Source organism: Eublepharis macularius, chromosome 9, assembly GCF_028583425.1.
Source record: "Eublepharis macularius isolate TG4126 chromosome 9, MPM_Emac_v1.0, whole genome shotgun sequence".
Taxonomy (NCBI): Eukaryota; Metazoa; Chordata; class Lepidosauria; order Squamata; family Eublepharidae; genus Eublepharis; species Eublepharis macularius.
Window position 1 is genome coordinate 40804907 of NC_072798.1, and position 16807 is coordinate 40821713.

Below are 16807 nucleotides of genomic sequence, written 5' to 3' on the forward strand. Positions count from 1 at the left end.
AGAAAAAATCAGGGAAGAAAAGGGGAGAGAGCAGTTTAGGGGAGGCGACAGTTACCAGTCTCGAGGATAGAGGTCCATGGAGGCAGAAGCATTTCACAGAGAAGAGGCCCAAATGAATTTGGTGGTATGGACGGACCCAAGAACGCATACAATGGTGGCTAATGCTCCCTGGGACAAGCTGACATTTCTGCAAAGAAGAAAGTTTAGTTAAGGGTACACAACAACAAAACATACTGTACTACTAGCTTTATTTTTAGTGCTTCTTTGGGTTTACTTCTGCTTGTTTTCTGGCACATACAGTTACCTGCTTTCCTTAACATCTGTCTTCCTGTTACAGTGGCAGGTGAGCAACATTCATTGATGCTACATTTCTTAATTTTCTGCACTGATTTATGTGCTGGCTGAGCTGGTGTTTTGGGTTGGTAAACCCACTCAACTGTTGAAGTTATGAGGTCCAGTACCTACCTCAGTGCTCCTTTCCTTCCAGGTGGCAGGTGTTCTTACGCTACAAATGAAAACTGAAAGTACCTGGCACAACAGCTGTACTCAGATGAGTTTATGAGAGATGGCGAGTAGATAGTTATAGTCAAGGCAAATCCTGTCTTCCATTTTGCTGATTATTTGGGCTTGTGTACAGTGTTGGATCTCTCATGGGGAGAAAGAGTTCAGTGAAAACAGAGTTACTGTCTTCTGTCAAATTATGCCAAGATTTGTGATAACTCAGCAGATTCCTGGAAAGTCTGAGGCTAGCCTTTGTATGTCCAGAGTCATAGAACAAGTGGCTTGCTCATGCTGACTTTGGGATGTGGAGATTTAGTTTTCACTTGGTGGCAAAGATCGCCACAAACAAAGGAAACACCAGCCAATTCCATTCTGCATAATCCTACATCTTTCTTTATGAGCAAGGACAAAACTTGAAGTAGAGGGGTGATGACATATAATGAGGGAGAGGAGATGGAATGTGTGGTTGGAAGAGAGAAAAGTGTGCATGTAGGAGTGGAGAAGAGAGCCTGTTTGCAGGAGAAGATAAGAATAATGGAAGGTGCACATGATGCTTGACTGATGGGAGAACAGCCTCTTGTTTTTTCAAAACACTTAAATAGTGCACACTTAAATAGTGTGCTACATTAATTTTTTCCTGATGTCACTTAATAGCTTTTCTGGAGGAAGATTTATCAATCTCTTATATAACAAGGACTTTAGCAGTAACAATCCACTATTTTGAAATATTTGGAGGAATGATGTCATACATAAGAATTGACTGATTAATATTTACACAAAGAGTCCATGAAGAAATTGAAAAAACACTTGGCAGGGACAAACCACCCACAATGGAGGACCAGCTAAACCTGCCTTACATTAATGCTGTGATCCGTGAAATCCAGCAATGCACTGACATTTTACCACTTGCAGAATCCTTATATAACACACTAAGATGTTGAAGTGACAAGTTTATCATCTCAAAAGTACAACCCTTTGAAAAATACTTTATAGAAATAAAATCAGAGGTGCCAAATCACTCATGAACATACTGTGGATGGGTAGAACAGAAGGTAATAATCATAGGAAAATTTAAAGGTAGTAGGAAAAGATGACCCAAGATGTGACTCAATAAAGGAAGCCATAGCCTTGAGTTTACAAGCACTGTTAATGACAGGAAATTTGGGAAATAATTAATTCATAGGGTCACCACAAGTCGGAAATAACTTGACGGCACATAAGACATACACAGTGCTGCACCCTGAAGTGGTGTCAGCATGCTGCCAGGGGCACTGGGAACTCTTTGAGTTTTGCTCAGATGCCAGAGCATTGCTGGTGACACACTGACATCATTCTGGGTGCATGGGGCATGACGTCAGAACATCTCCAGCAATGTCTGCAAGCTGCTGGTGATGTTATTACATTGTCAGAAAGGCCTTTCCCCAGTGAGGTAAGTATCCTGCGAGTCACTCAGGGGGACCTGGCTACCCTAGTCCCTTGAAGTGTTTTTGAATGTCCACAGTAGTCTCTAAAACGGTGTTGGTGTCCACGGTTCAGACTTATGGATGATATAACATCTAGTTTGGCCCCATGGTTGTAATTAAAGTGAAAAGCAGTCATGGGGACTATGATTTAGGTCAGGACACTATTCAGGGAAGGTGGTTTTTCTAAACCATTTTATCCTAGACTTTTTTAAGGTTGCCAGCCTTCACGTGGGACCTGGAGAGCTCCCTGACTTACAATTGATCTCCAAATGACAGAGATCAGTTCCTCGGGAGTAAATGGGTGCTTTGGGGGGTGGACTGTAAGCTATATCATAGATTCCAGGGGAAATCCCTACCAAAACTCTCCCTCCATAGGCACCACCCCCAAATCTCCAGGAATTTCACAGCACAGACTTGACAACCCAAGTTTTTGGCTATGCAAATTAACCCCCAACTTCCTGTAATTCATCCTATGGAGGAAGCATACAAGAACTTGTTATGTATACCGGGATTAGTAATGGGAAAATTATAATTGGAAGAAGGATAAAAATCTCTCCCCATATTAAACAACCCAAGTCTGAATCAGGGCTCCCCATAGATGCTTTTGTCTTTAGGGGGAAAAACTAAAACAAGAGATCTGCAGCACCTGTAGTTTGACCATGAACTTCGTAATTTATTTGAGGATAAGCCCTTTTGTTACTTATTAATTTTAAAGTAAACCTATTCATTTAGAGATTTGAATAGTGTATCTCATTCTTGCAAGAATCTAGTTCTGAGAAGAGGAAGGAGAATGTACATGAGTAAATGAACCTGGAACATCTGAGATTTGCAGAAGCAAGAATTAGTCTGGAAGAAACCAAGTGAGTGGAGAGGGATGGAAACTCTGATGGCTGTGATCTCTTGGATGGGGGCTCAGGCCTTATCCTTTTGGAACAATATCACAGCAACGCTCATCTATCTCCTACTGCTGGCCCTGCTGCTTGATTATGTGATGTTCAGGAGGAAAAGCAGCCGCCTTCCACCAGGACCTACTCCTCTACCTTTCTTTGGCAACTTGCTGCAGCTTGATTTCTGGCACCCACTTAATACCATCCCACAAGTAAGTGACAGTCAGTATGGTTTAGTGATTAGTAGGTGCATGTATCTAGAAAACTTTTATTGTGGTTTTGTGTCTGGGGCTGTTGAGCAAAATGTTTAACATGACTGGGTAGTTTTCCCTTGGGGCATTGCTGGGTCAGGGTTGAAATTTTTCATTTTTTCCCATTCTCGGGATTTTTGTGGCTGTTCTGTTCAATGGGGAAGGGGAGGGGGACCAATTGGAGGTTCCATGGCTGTTGTTTTTGCACGTAATGACACCAAAATCACACAGAGTACAGTCCTCCCTGTTATCGTAAGAACCTCTAAATTTCAAGCAGATTGAACAAAGGGGGGGTGATTTTACAGACCCCCAAATTAGGTCTTTCCCTAAGCAGCCACATTATGTTCTCTACTAATTCGTAAAATGACCATCAAGCAGCTGCCAGCAGAAGAGCTTCAGTCAGCTTTTAAAAAACAAAGCCTTGTCTGCATTCATTTTATTTCTCTACTCTTATAGTGACTGAGGGGAGGGAAGGCAGCATGGTATAACCTGATCTTTTTTTTTTAAAACAATTTTATTGGATTAGATATCATTAAATTGTACATTACAATCAGTTTCCTTTAATTTTTCCAATTCTAACCCCCTCCCTTTCCCCCCTTTTGTTGACTTCCAACAGTTTTCCAACCCCTTGTCCCTTTTCCCTTACTCATTTTAAATTTATTCTATCTGTCAAACATAATCTTTCACTTTCTTCTAAGCTTATCTATATAACACAGTGCTCCTTCTGTCTTCCTACTTACTTTAACAACTAAATAATACATAACTAAATAATACATTCTTGGCATATTTTCTTTTGATAATGATCATTTAGCTAATTTTGGTACTCTATCTTATAATCTCATCTTCAATATGGGGCAAACAATTTATCACTCATTTAGCATATTTTTAGATACTTCTATAAACAGTACATTTAATATAAGTCAACCAATTTAACTTATACTCTATATATTTCTTTTTCTACATATCTCATCTTCATACTGTTTTAATTATATAATTGTATTATTCTTTCATTACGCAACTATCCACCAAAAATAGTCAACCAATTTGACCCATATATACCTCCAAACCAATTCAATCAATTTAATACATAATCTATACATTAATATATATTTTCCCACCTTACTTAAATTCCTTCATTGCAATTATAAAATTATCTCCATTATACAGTTATTGCCAGAAATGAAATTAATTAGTTTCTATCCTTATAATTGGTTAATTTCTATCATTATAATTCTTGTAATAACACCTATAATACTTAATGCTATATATAATAGTCTAATAAAATAGTTGCTTAGAAATTCTCATTTACCTCTCCACCCCCCGGTAAAGTCTCCTCCCTCTACTTTTATTGTATTTCAGTAATTTTCAAACTGCCACAGTTCTCCTCCCACCTCCCATTTCTTCACTAAATATTGTTTCAGCTTCTCCCAATCCGTGTTGAACTGTCCTGGATCAAGGTCTCTCAGTTTCCTTGTCATTTTGTCCATTTCCGCCATGTACAGCAATTTATATATCCAGTCCTCAATAGTTGGCACTTCTTGCACTTTCCACTTTTGCGCGTACAAAAGTCTAGCCGCTGCTGTCATGTAAAATAGCAATGTCCTATATTGTGCTGGAATATCCTCCATTCCCAAGTTCAGTATCAGGAGTTCTGGGTTCTTTTTAATTTGAAATTGTAAAATCTCACTTATTACTCTTATTATTTCCCCCCAGTACTGCCTAGCTACCTCACAAGTCCACCACATGTGATACAAAGATCCCTCATGCTTTTTACATTTCCAGCATTTGTTAGACATATTCAAATTCCCTAGCGCAATTTTCTTTGGTGTCAAATACCAACGATAAATCATTTTATAGACATTCTCTTTAATATTGGTGCATGTCGTGATCTTCAACGTATTTTTCCACAAGTATTCCCACGCCTCCATTGTTATTTCTTTATTAAAGTTTATAGCCCACTTCCCCATTTGCACTTTAACTGTTTCATCTTCAGTATACCATTTCAGCAGCACTTTATATGCCTTAGAGATTTCCTTTTTATCCTCTTGTAAAAGTGCCTGTTCTAATTCCGAATTCTCCATTCTTATCCCTCCCTTCACACAGTCCGAATTATAAAGATCTCTGATCTGTCTGTACTGAAACCAATCGTAACTTGGAGACAACTCGTCCTGCGTCTTTATTTTGGGTTTAGAAAATTCCATTCGGGTTATCTCCTTGTATGTTAAACACTGTTGTTCATTATCGACAGTTCTTGGATCTATTACTTCATATGGAACCACCCATGAGGGGATTCCATCTTGTAGGTAATTTCTGTACTTCTTCCAAGTTGTGAATAGGCTTCTCCGAATATAATGATGTAAGAACATAGAGTCCGCTTTTACTTTATCATACCATAAATATGCATGCCATCCGAATATTTTTTTATATCCTTCTAAGGCCAGTAATTTCCGGTTTTTCAGCATCATCCAGTCTTTCAACCACACTAAACAAATTGCGTCATAATAAAGTCTTAGGCTGGACAGTTGCATTCCGCCTCTTTCTTTTGCATCTTGTAACACTTTCATTTTCACTCGAGGCTTTTTGTCTGCCCAAACAAAATCTGATATTTTCCTCTGCCATTTTTCAAACTGCTTAGAGTCTCGGATAATTGGTATTGTCTGTAACAGAAACATCACTCTTGGCAACACATTCATCTTAATTACTGCAATTCTTCCCAACCATGACAAATTCAGTCTGTTCCATTTAATCAAGTCTTGCTCTATCTGAGTCCATAGTTTCTCATAGTTGTTTTTAAATAAATCTATATTCTTTGCAGTCAGTTCAATTCCCAGATATTTCACCTTACTTGCTACTTCGCAGTCTGTTATTTCCATTAATAATTGTTGTTTTTGTTTAGTCATATTTTTACATAATATCTTTGACTTCTTTTTGTTTACATAAAATCCTGCCAAATCTCCAAACTCCTTAATCTTCTCTATTACTTTTGGCATATTCTCCATTGGATCTTCCACAATTAGCATTATATCATCCGCAAATGCTCTGACCTTATAGGAAAAGTCCTTTATTTTTATTCCACGGATTGCATTGTCTTCTCGTATCTGTATCATCAGTATTTCCAAAACCAAAATAAACAACAGTGGAGACAACGGGCAACCTTGTCTTGTTCCTTTACCTATAGTCAATTTCTTGGTCACCTCGTCATTCACCACAATTGCTGCACTCTGGTCTCTGTAAATTTCCTTTACTGCTCTTATGAATCTTTCTCCCATTTGTAGCTTTTCCATGGTGGCAAACATAAAGTCCCAGTTCAAATTGTCAAACGCTTTTTCAGCGTCCACAAAGAAGAAGCCAACCTCCTTGTCACAACGTTTGTCATAGTATTCAATAGCATTTATAACTGTCCTTAAATTGTCTTTGATTTGTCTATTTGGCAAAAAACCAGCTTGCTCCTCCTCAATAACTTCAGAAAGCCATCCCTTCACTCTTTCCGCCAGTATCTTCGCAAAAATTTTATAATCATTATTAAGTAACGATATAGGTCTATAGTCAGATCTTGCCCCTCTTTGGGGATCAGTGATATATTAGCTTCACTCCAAGTGTCTGGGATCCGTTGATCCTTTAAAACACCATTAATCACATCTTTTAGGAATGGTGCCAGTTCATTAGCCATTACCTTATAAAATTTGGCTGTAAGTCCATCTGGTCCTGGCGCCTTTCCCAAGTTTGTTGACTGTATTGCCTTTCTTATTTCTTCCTCCGTTACTTCCTTGTTCAATTTGTCTCTCCAAGCTTCTGAAATTACTGGGAGCTTCATTTTCTCCAAGTATGTCGCTATTGAGTCTTTATTCACCTCTTTTTTATTATACAATTTGGCATAAAATTTATAGAAGGCTCTGCTAATAGCTGTCTGTTCCAGGTACACTTTATTGTCCTCACAGATTTTATTTATTATTTTCTTCTCCTTTCTCTTCTTCAATTGCCATGCCAAATATTTTCCAGGTTTATTTGCGCCTTCAAACGCCTTTTGATTCATTCTCTTAAGATTCCATTCTAATTCTTTATTATTCATTGCTGTCAGCTGTTCTTGAAGAATTTTAATATCCTGGTAGATTTTCTTTTTCCCTGGTCTTTTCTTTAACTGTATTTCTTTGGCTTTTATTTTCTCCGTGATCTCCTGTCTCTTCTCCTCTTTTTTTTCCCTGGCTCTTCCATTTAAGTCCATTAATATGCCCCTAATTACTGCCTTGTAGGTGTCCCATACCTTGTTGGTTGGTACTTCTCTATTCATGTTATATTGTATGAAAAACTTTGTTTCTCTTCTCAACATCTCCATATTTTCTCCCTCTTGCAACAAATCCTCATTTATTCTCCATCTTTTCCTTTTACTCCTTTTCCCCAACTTCCACATAATTGGATTATGATCTGAGCCTACCATAGGCATTATTTCCACATCCTTAGTCCAAAGCGCTAAGTCTTTTGAGGCCCAGATCATATCACTTCTTGATAGCGTAGAGTGTCTCGCGGAGAAAAACGTATATTGTCTGCATTTGGGATTTTGTCTTCTCCATACATCTTCTAAAGTTTCCTGTTGCGTCAATACAAAAAACGTCTTTGGTAATAGTCCTTAAATTCTTTTGTGCAGTTGCTGACTTTTTATCTAGTTCCAAGTTTGTCACTCCATTGAAGTCTCCTGCAAGAATTATCTGGTCATAAGAAAGTTCATCTAATTGCTTCCTCAAGTCCTCAAAGAAGCTTTCTTTTCCTCCGTTAGGTGCATAGATTCCAATCACCAATACTCTCTTTAAATTCCATATACATTCCACTGCTAAAAATCTGGCTTCCGCATCTTTCATCACTAACTTTGGCTGTAGCTCCTCTTTTATATACAATACCACTCCCCTTTTTTTCTTATTAGAGGCCGCTACAAAATCACTGCCCAATTTAATCAATTTTAAATACTTTGCATCCTGTTTTCTAATACGAGTCTCTTGCAAACATACAATATCACATTTTTGTTTTAATAGCCAGTGGAAAATACCTTTTCTCTTATTCGGTGAATTAAGTCCATTTACATTCCAAGATAAAACTTTGCACTCGATATTCATAATCTTGTTGCTGGTAAGTCCTTTTCATTGTCCCTTATAAACTGCTCCATCTCTGATTCAGATCTAATGCGCTTTTTTGCTCCTCCAAATTCAAAGGACACTCCTTCTGGTAGTTCCCATCTGTACCTTATTTTCATGTCCTTCAGAATCTGAATTAGAGCTTTATATTTTTTTCGATCCAGCAACACCGATCTGGGTAATTCCTTCATGATAATAATCGTCTTGCCATCAATCTCCAATGGATCTTGAAACTGTTTAGTCACAATCTTCTCTTTTATATTTCTGGTTGTGAATTGCACAATCACATCTATTGGTAGTTTCCTCTGGGTCGCGATTCTTGAATTTACACGATATACCACATCTAGGATAGCCACAACTTCCTCCTCCTCCTTCCCCAGGTATTCAGCTAACACCTCAGTGATCTGTTCTTGAGCTGTCTTTCCTTCCACTTCCGGCAAGCCGCGAAACCTCAGCTGCTTCTCCATATGTTTACTTTCCGCAACCACCATTCTCCCCCTCATCACCCTCATCTCTGTTCGTTGCGTATCTGCTAAGTTCTCCACCGCGCTTTCCACTACCTTGACTCTTTGTTGTGTTCCCTGCAGGTCATTTTGCATTGTTTCCATACCTTTCTTCACTTCTGCCAGCTCATTTTTCACTGTCTCTTTAACCTCTTTAACCTCTTTCACCAACTCCGGTTTCATGTCCTTGAGCTCTTTAATCACTTCTAAAAGTTTTTTATTCAAATTCTCTATCGCTGATTGCCACTCTTTTTTCGACATCGTGGGGCTTGCTTTGGCTCGCTCCCACGAGTCCGCTCTCTTCCTTAGCTCCGTGGCGTTTAATTTAATGTCCTTTTAGTTTAAATGTCCCGGTCTTTCCAAAAAAAACTTTTAAAGAGTCCAAAATGTCGGGCGTCTTTTCTCTATGGTTCCTCTATGATTTTTGTAATCCAATATGGCTTACTTCCTCTTTCGCTGAAGCCGCGGCTCTTCCCCTTTCAAAAATGGCGATTCCCTACTTCCTGCCCTCCGGCAAGGGCCGCCTCTCTCCAGCAACTCTATTGTTGTTACGTACTTCCTGTTTCCCAACTTCCCACAGCAGTTCTCGCAATGGTGAAACTTTCTCACAGCCTGATATCTCCTTATAGCCACAGGTATTCAAAACAATAGTCCAATTTCTTTAATAACTTCATTTAACTTAGTCCTTTTTCTAATATAATTCTTGCTGGGTCCTCCACTCCTTATACTTAGTCTGTTGCAGTTTAAAAGTCTACTTTAATTCTTCTTTACTTTAAGTAATCTGTCCCGTTTCAAGAGATAGTGATCTTTACCTTCTCATTCACTTTCCTTGGGTTGTAATCGCTGTTTCAATCTTAGATTCCCATCCACTCTTCCTTCCCCTGTTGAAGCTTGGGCATGTAGGTCTTATGCCAACCGCATTGGCACCAGGACTGCTGCAGAGATTATAGCCGACCTGTCTTAGGGTGGGACCTCAAGGGTCGGGAGAGGATCCGTTGCGTAGGACCCCCCCTCGCCCGAGATCGACGCGCCCTGAGGTGCTTGAGTGTTCTATGCCTGTTCTCCGCCTGAGAACAGTCGGCCGTGGGCTTGATTTTGCCCCATCAGCCGCTTAAACGGCAGCCCGGTCAGCTCCACGATTAGAGCTGCATTAGACCTTCATGGATCCCAAACCAGAAGTCGGTATAACCTGATCTTGTCAGGTCTCGGAAACTAAGCAGGGTCAGTACTGTGATGGGCGACCTTCAAGGAAGAATTTGCAGAAGAAGGCAATGGCAAACCACCTCTGCCTCTCATTTGCCTTGAAAGCTCCTTGCTGGGGTCACCATAAGCCTGTTGCAACTTGACAGCGCATACACAGTGACTGACAATATATATTGTTTTTACCTTTCTGCTGAAAACTGCATTTGCCTTCCTTCCTTGTTGTGGTTTGTTGTTGGTTTTCTTTCAGAAAGTGAGGAACCCTTCTGTTGCAGGCCACACCACTTTAGCCATTTCATTATTCCCTGTGGAATAATAGGGAATTTCATTATTTCATTATTCTTTATGGGGGAATTCCAGGTGGGGGGAAGGCTGGAGTTGTCATTTTCCAACCAAATGTCACCAAAATTGAAGTGGAGTGTCTTCTGATGGTCTTTCAATGAAACCCAAGTTTCAAGCAAACTGGGCAAAGTGTTTGAATTCTATGGGCCCCTGAGAAAGAGCCCCCATCAGCCATCTTTGTATTTCTATTAGTCCCTACTGGGGACTTCTGGGAGGGGGACTAAACTAGTTGTTTTTCAATCAAATGACCCTGAAATTGCAGTGGACTGTCTTCTGCCTGTCCTTCAGAGAACCCCCAAGTTTTAAGCAAACTGGGCAAAGTGTTTGAATTCTACAGGTCCCAGAGCAAGCCAAGGCTTTTTTACTTTTACCAGGGTTGTCAATTCAGGGTTGGGAAATTCTTGGAGATTTGGGAGGTGGAGCCTGGGAGGGTGAGGTTTGGGGAGGGGAGTAGGGTTTCCAGATGGTTCCAACAAAAATACCCGACACACTCAGTAAAAATTTATACACCTCCCCCCACTTTACCCTGCTATGCTTGATATTGGAAATTCATATTCACATTAGATCTTATATGTTTTTTCTTTATTAATCAATAACAGATCACAACCAACCTTAACAACATAGATATATAAAAACATTGCTGATGCCAGTAAATCATTACAAATATAGAAAGATAGAGCCAGAATAAACCCCAAGGATCATCTTGTCCAAACCTCTGCACAATTCAGGAAATTCACAGCTATCCCCCACCCCTCCTCCAGTGATCCCTGCTCTATGCTCAGAATAGGGTTACCGGTCTCCCAGTGAGGGTGGGGGATCCCTCATTCCCAGCCTCCTCCCAGCACCACCACTCACCTGGCCGGCAGGGCAAAAGGCACAGGAATGGGCCTCCTCTGGTGCATTCCCAGCACAGTGTGATGTCATCACTCCCAGGAGTAATGTCATTGCACAGGCCCCAGGAGTGTTCCATCTCTTTGTGCTGGGCTGATTTAGGTCTCAAACGGGCCAATTCTTTAAAAAAACATCCCAGTGCAAAACACAGGAGCACCCCCAAAGCCTGTGCAATGATGTCACTCCTAGAAGTGATGTCATTGAGCTGCGCCGGGATCGCACATGTGTGACATTTGAGTGCCAGCATCCCCCCTCCCATTGGGGGCAATCCAAGCCCAGAGGAAGGCAAGAAACCCTTCAGGAGACTGAGCCATTCTGACCTGGAGGAAAATTCCTTCCTGACTCCACCCCAATGTGGCTATCAGCATTATCTTGGGCTACAAGAAAGGGCTACAAGAGCAGAATTGATACTTATGGGCAGGGCTTTTTTTCTGGGAAAAGAGGTGGTGGAACTCAGTGGGTTGCCCTCGGAGAAAATGGTCACATGGCTGGTGGCCCCACCCCCTGATCCCCAGACAGAGGGGAGTTTAGATTGCCCTCCGTGCCGCTCAGGTTTCAGAACTCCGTTCCACTGTGTTCCATCTGAAAAAAAGCACTGCTTATGGGCCTGGAATGTCATTTGCAGCTTCAAGATAAGATCTGGCTAACCTCTGCAAGACAGAGGTTTCTGGACTGGTAGAACTTTGGTCTGGCCCAGCTTACGTTCTACTTTTGTCATCACATGACAATTTACAGGTGAGTTTGAACAGACTTCAAGTATTACCACTGTAACAGAACTGATATTCTCCTCCCTCTTTTTCACTCCTCTGCTTCCCAAACCCTGCATACTTTTAGGGAGTTTACAGTTGACCCCTACTCCATTCGGTGGGATTTACTTCCAAATAAACATACACTGTTAGGTTATTATCCTATGCATGTATTCTTGGAAGTAAATCACATTAGGGCTTTATGTAAACTCTTGTAAGGACCAGGCTGCTGTTCTGTTAGGTAACATTTCACAAGCTAGTTGTACAAGAAAACCGAAAAATGTAAATGTTTTTTTTTAAAATCCAAATAGCTCAAATCAAATGCAGAGATGTAAAAAAACCCAGTTTCCTCCCAAAGTAGGGTTGTCAGGTCTCCTTACCCTACTGACTGACACGGGGGGGGGGACTGGCACTTACCTCCACAATCCCCTTCCAACCAAGCATGATGACATCACTTTCAGATGTGAAGTCATTGCACCAGTGGGCATGCTCCTGCATTTCACAGGGGCCCAAACTGGCCCTTTTGAAGTGCGACAGCATGCCAGCTGCTGGGTGTGATGACATCACGTCTGGATGTAACATTATCACGCTGGCCCTAGAGGCTTAAGACCTTGGTTGGTTGCCTTTGGGAAAGTTACAGAGCATGCACGGCTCCTTATTTCCTTTTCCTTTTCTTATGATCGCATCACCTTGCATTGCATGCACCACCAGTGTTACTCCTACTCCCGTAGAGACTACATAAATGCAAAATAATCCAGAACGTAAGGAATTTTTGAAACTTCTGAGATCTCACATGCAAGTGAACATACAGGGCAAACACACACATTGATTTACAAAAAGCATTTCCCAAACAACAACAAAAACCTTTCCCAATGGTTCTGAAGTATTAATATCTTCCCTCTGCTTCAACACCCCTCACAAATTCGCAACTAGTCTAGCAAACTATGCAATACTCATCATCTCAACAGATATACACATGCATAAAGGTCATGCTTGGTTTCTTTGGAGACCAGATTGCTACAATCTTGTTGCTTGCTGCTATTGCTAATAACAACATCAGTAAACAAATTAAAGGCAACTTGAGGAAAGGTGAGAGAGAAATGAGGAGAGAATCAGGGAATGCAGTGTCAAAGAAAATTTGTATCTGGGAAAGGAAGAATAAGGCAACTGAAGGAGAATGAAAGCAAAAAAATGACAAAAAGTGTTGAGTGTTGATTTGTCACACAACCTGCCCTTTATTTCTATATATTGAAATGCGCCCAAGTGGACAGCCAGGCAATTTCCTTTGAAGAGCAGTTGTTGTCTTCCCTGGCAGTGCTGTTCCCACATGACACCTCCCTTTTCTTCCAGAGAAATCTTTACACTTCCCACCTCTGGAGCTGAGTGTCATTGAGGGAGACGGGGGTGCAGGTAATAAGGGAGCCTGGTGGTGGGACAGTAGGCAACTGTATTGTTTGCAAAAACAGTGTTGCTGGGGGACAGAGGCAAAGGGTTTTCAACTTAACCCTAATTCCTTCAGCTTAACTTGCCTTCAGAAAAAGAGGAAAAGACTTTGCTTGTGTTCTGTGTAAAGCAGAACTGGCTGATCTTTTGCTGGGGGAGATCCAGAGGAGTTAGCCATGTTAGTCTGTAGTAGCAAAATAGTAAAGAGTCAAGTAGCACCTTTAAGACTTAACCAACTTTATTGTAGCATAAGCTTTCGAGAACTATAGTTCTCTTCATCAGATGCATCTGACAAACAGAGCTGTAGTTCTTGAAAGCTTATGCTACAATAAAGTTGGTTAGTCTTAAAGGTGCTACTGGGCTCTTTACTATTTTTCTGGGAGAGGTAACCAATGCCAGAAGCTAGCTGTTTTGTTTTCCATACCCCTTCCCCCCACAATAGATAGCCTGCATGCTATGGAATCTCAATAGCCTCTGCTACACACTCTCACACTTTACAGAAGGAATGATCTTTCTCCTCATCTACAAACATCACAGGCTTGGTTGGAGTGAGGGACTGGAGCCACAGCAAACTCAACCCACATTGCTGCACACAGCCAGCCAACCAGCTGCCTGCCTGACGAGAACCTGAGCCACCACGCGGTGCAGAGCGGGGAGTGAGCTCTGCCTCCAACACTCATGTTATGTGCCTTTACCACAAAGTGCAGCAGAATGAGGCTATGCTGGAGGGGGGAGGAAGGAGGTGGAGCTGAAGACAGAGCCCCACTCTCCTTGGCAGTGAAGGTCTGCACTGTTTTGCTCTTCCCTCCTCCCAGACCAGCCACTGGCCAGCCCTGGCCTACAGTGTGGTACAACAGCAACCTGCACTGCCACTCACCCGCTGATATCTCCTCCCCAGTGATGGGTAGATGGCGGGTGCGCAGTACCACAAGCCTTCCTTGACTGGCTACTTCCTCCATGTGAAAATACTGGACATTTTAATGTCCAGAATCTTCTATGATTTTTTCCCCAGACAGTTCAAGAAAATACTGGACTGTCTCGGAGAAAATCAGAATCCTGGCAAACTTAGAGGAGAGGGACCTCAGGTGGGTAAAATGCCATAGAGTTTACCTTCAAAGACCGCCAGTTTCTTCAGGGTAACTGATCTCTTGCCTGGGAATCCATTGTAAATCTGTGAGAGATCTCCAGCCACCACCTGGAGATTGGAAAAGCAACTTTTATAAGAAAGATCTTTCTCTCCAGCCCACAAGGAAGTGTAAAGAGGGAAGGAGAAGGGAATGGAAAAGGAGAATGGCAGCTTTCTGCAGCTTGGATTGGCTGGGAACGTCTTTTGCTCCTCCATTGCAACAATCTAATTGGAAAGAAGAAATAGTCTTGGAAAACCAGACAGATTCAAAGAGAAATGTGAGCTCATGCTGTATTGCTGGTAAAATGTCAGAACTTGAAAAGAAGACCCACAGATTTTTTTCAGAGAAATTTTGTGACTACCAAGCAGCAAGGATTAGGGTTCCTGTTCTGGAGAGTCACAAGTAAGACCCCAAAACGGTTATTTTTGTAATTTTTATGACTTGGGATTTTCATTACGTACACCCCTAGTGATTAGATATCGGAGATTCAGGTTCAAATCCCCCGTCTCCTATAAAAGGTTACTAGGTGACCTTGGACCAGTCACACATTTTCCGCCCAAGCTACTTCACAGGGTTCTTGTGAGGACAAAATGGAGGAGAGGAGAATGATGTAAGCCACTTTGGATCTTCATTGGAGCGAAAGGCGGGATCTAAATGAAGAAGTAAATAAGTAACTAGTAGACAGACTGGCTTTGAGTAGTGTAGCCCCCAAGAAGCTTCTGTCCCTTTAAAAGGTGAAACAGTGATAGTGGAAACATAGGTAACCAGGGCAGTATTTAAGTCTACTGACAGATTAAGACTAGGAAGGCTCCAGGACTATCTTATAGATAGTCATTATAAGTGTTTTGAGGATGAACTGATACAACCTTTACAAATTACAATGAATTCTATTTTAGAGGGAAGTTAGATGCCTGAGATGTGGAAAGAGGTGAATATAACATTAATACCAAAAGAGGGTCAACTCAAGATCGGACGTTAACTACAAACTATAGGCCAATATTGCTACTAAATAACAATTATAAGTTATTTACAATGATTCTAGCTGTATGACTTGAAACAATTCTTCAGGACATGATTCATGAAGATCAAAGTGGATTTCTGCCTAAAAGATAGTTGAGAGATAATGGCCGTTTTCATACTACTAACCTGCTTCCGTAACGTTGCGAAACATCATGCAAAAAACGCAGAAGATAGCGTCTTCTCGCAAGAGTTTTGTGTGATGTAGAGCAAAACTCTCACGAGAAGACGCTATCTTCCACATTTTTTGCACAATGTTTTGCAACATTATGGAAGCAGGTTAGTAGTGTGAAAATGGCCAATGTTAGAACAGTATTGGATATTCTGGAGTACCTGAAAAAACATAATGAGAAATAAGGTGCTTTGATCTTCCTAGAGGCAGAGAAGGCCTTTGACAATTTAAATTGGAATTTTATGTTCAGAGTCTTGGAGGATATGGATATTGGAGAAAATTTTATAAATTGAGGGAAATTGATTTATACGTCTCAAACAGCTCAAATAATTGTAAACAGTCAATTGACCAAACCATGTGGAATACAAAGAGGTACAAGGTTGCCCACTGTCATCATTACTGTTTATACTTGTTTTGAATAGAAAGATAAGACAAGATGAAAGAATTTCAAGGTATAAAAGTTAAAAGGAGACTTATAAATTAAAAGACTTTGCTGATGATTTGGTGTTTGTTTTGGAAGATCCTCATAAAGGAATTGAAATGTTGATGTTTGAATTGAAAGAATTTGGAACAGTAGCAGGTTTTAAGATTAATACACAGAAGACTAAAATGTTTATAGAAAATATGAAAATCCAGGATCAAGTGAAATTGGAAAAAAACAGGTTATAAAATTGTTTTGACAAATATGAATTTTATGTTGTATAAAAATAATTATATTAAGATCTGGAATGAAATTAAAAGAGATCTAGCAAGATGGGAGAAAATCCAATTGTCACTTCTAGGAATTAAAATGAATGTTTTACCTAGAATGTTATTTCTATTTCAGACAATTCCAAACAATGGCAGAAAGATACCTCTAGATTTATATGGCAAGGGAAAAAACAAGAGTTAAATTTAAGATTTTGAAGGATGCGAAGAAAAGAGGGGGGATTGAGCTTGCCTGATTTGAAACCTTATTTTGCTGCAAGTTGCTTTGTATGGATGAAAGAATGTATTTTGTTGAAAAACAGATTACTGGATCTAAAAGGGCATGACTTATGAGTTGGATGGCATGGTTATTTGTGGTACGATAAAGCCAAGGTTAAGACAGATTTTAACCATTATGTTAGCCATGCTTTGCTGAGAATTTGAAACAAATATA

The 16807-nt window shown here is 40.5% G+C and overlaps 1 protein-coding gene across 1 annotated transcript in view; it reads left to right on the forward strand.

Moving 5' to 3' along the window:
* The first annotated feature begins 2714 nt into the window (after window positions 1-2714).
* The window catches only part of LOC129335541 (cytochrome P450 2D14-like), a 46531-nt gene continuing 32438 nt past the window's right edge, over window positions 2715-16807 (forward strand). The window contains exon 1 of the mRNA XM_054988182.1: window positions 2715-3063. Coding sequence (XP_054844157.1) covers window positions 2839-3063 — 225 coding nt within the window. The 5' untranslated portion in view covers window positions 2715-2838. The remainder of the gene's footprint in view (window positions 3064-16807) is intronic.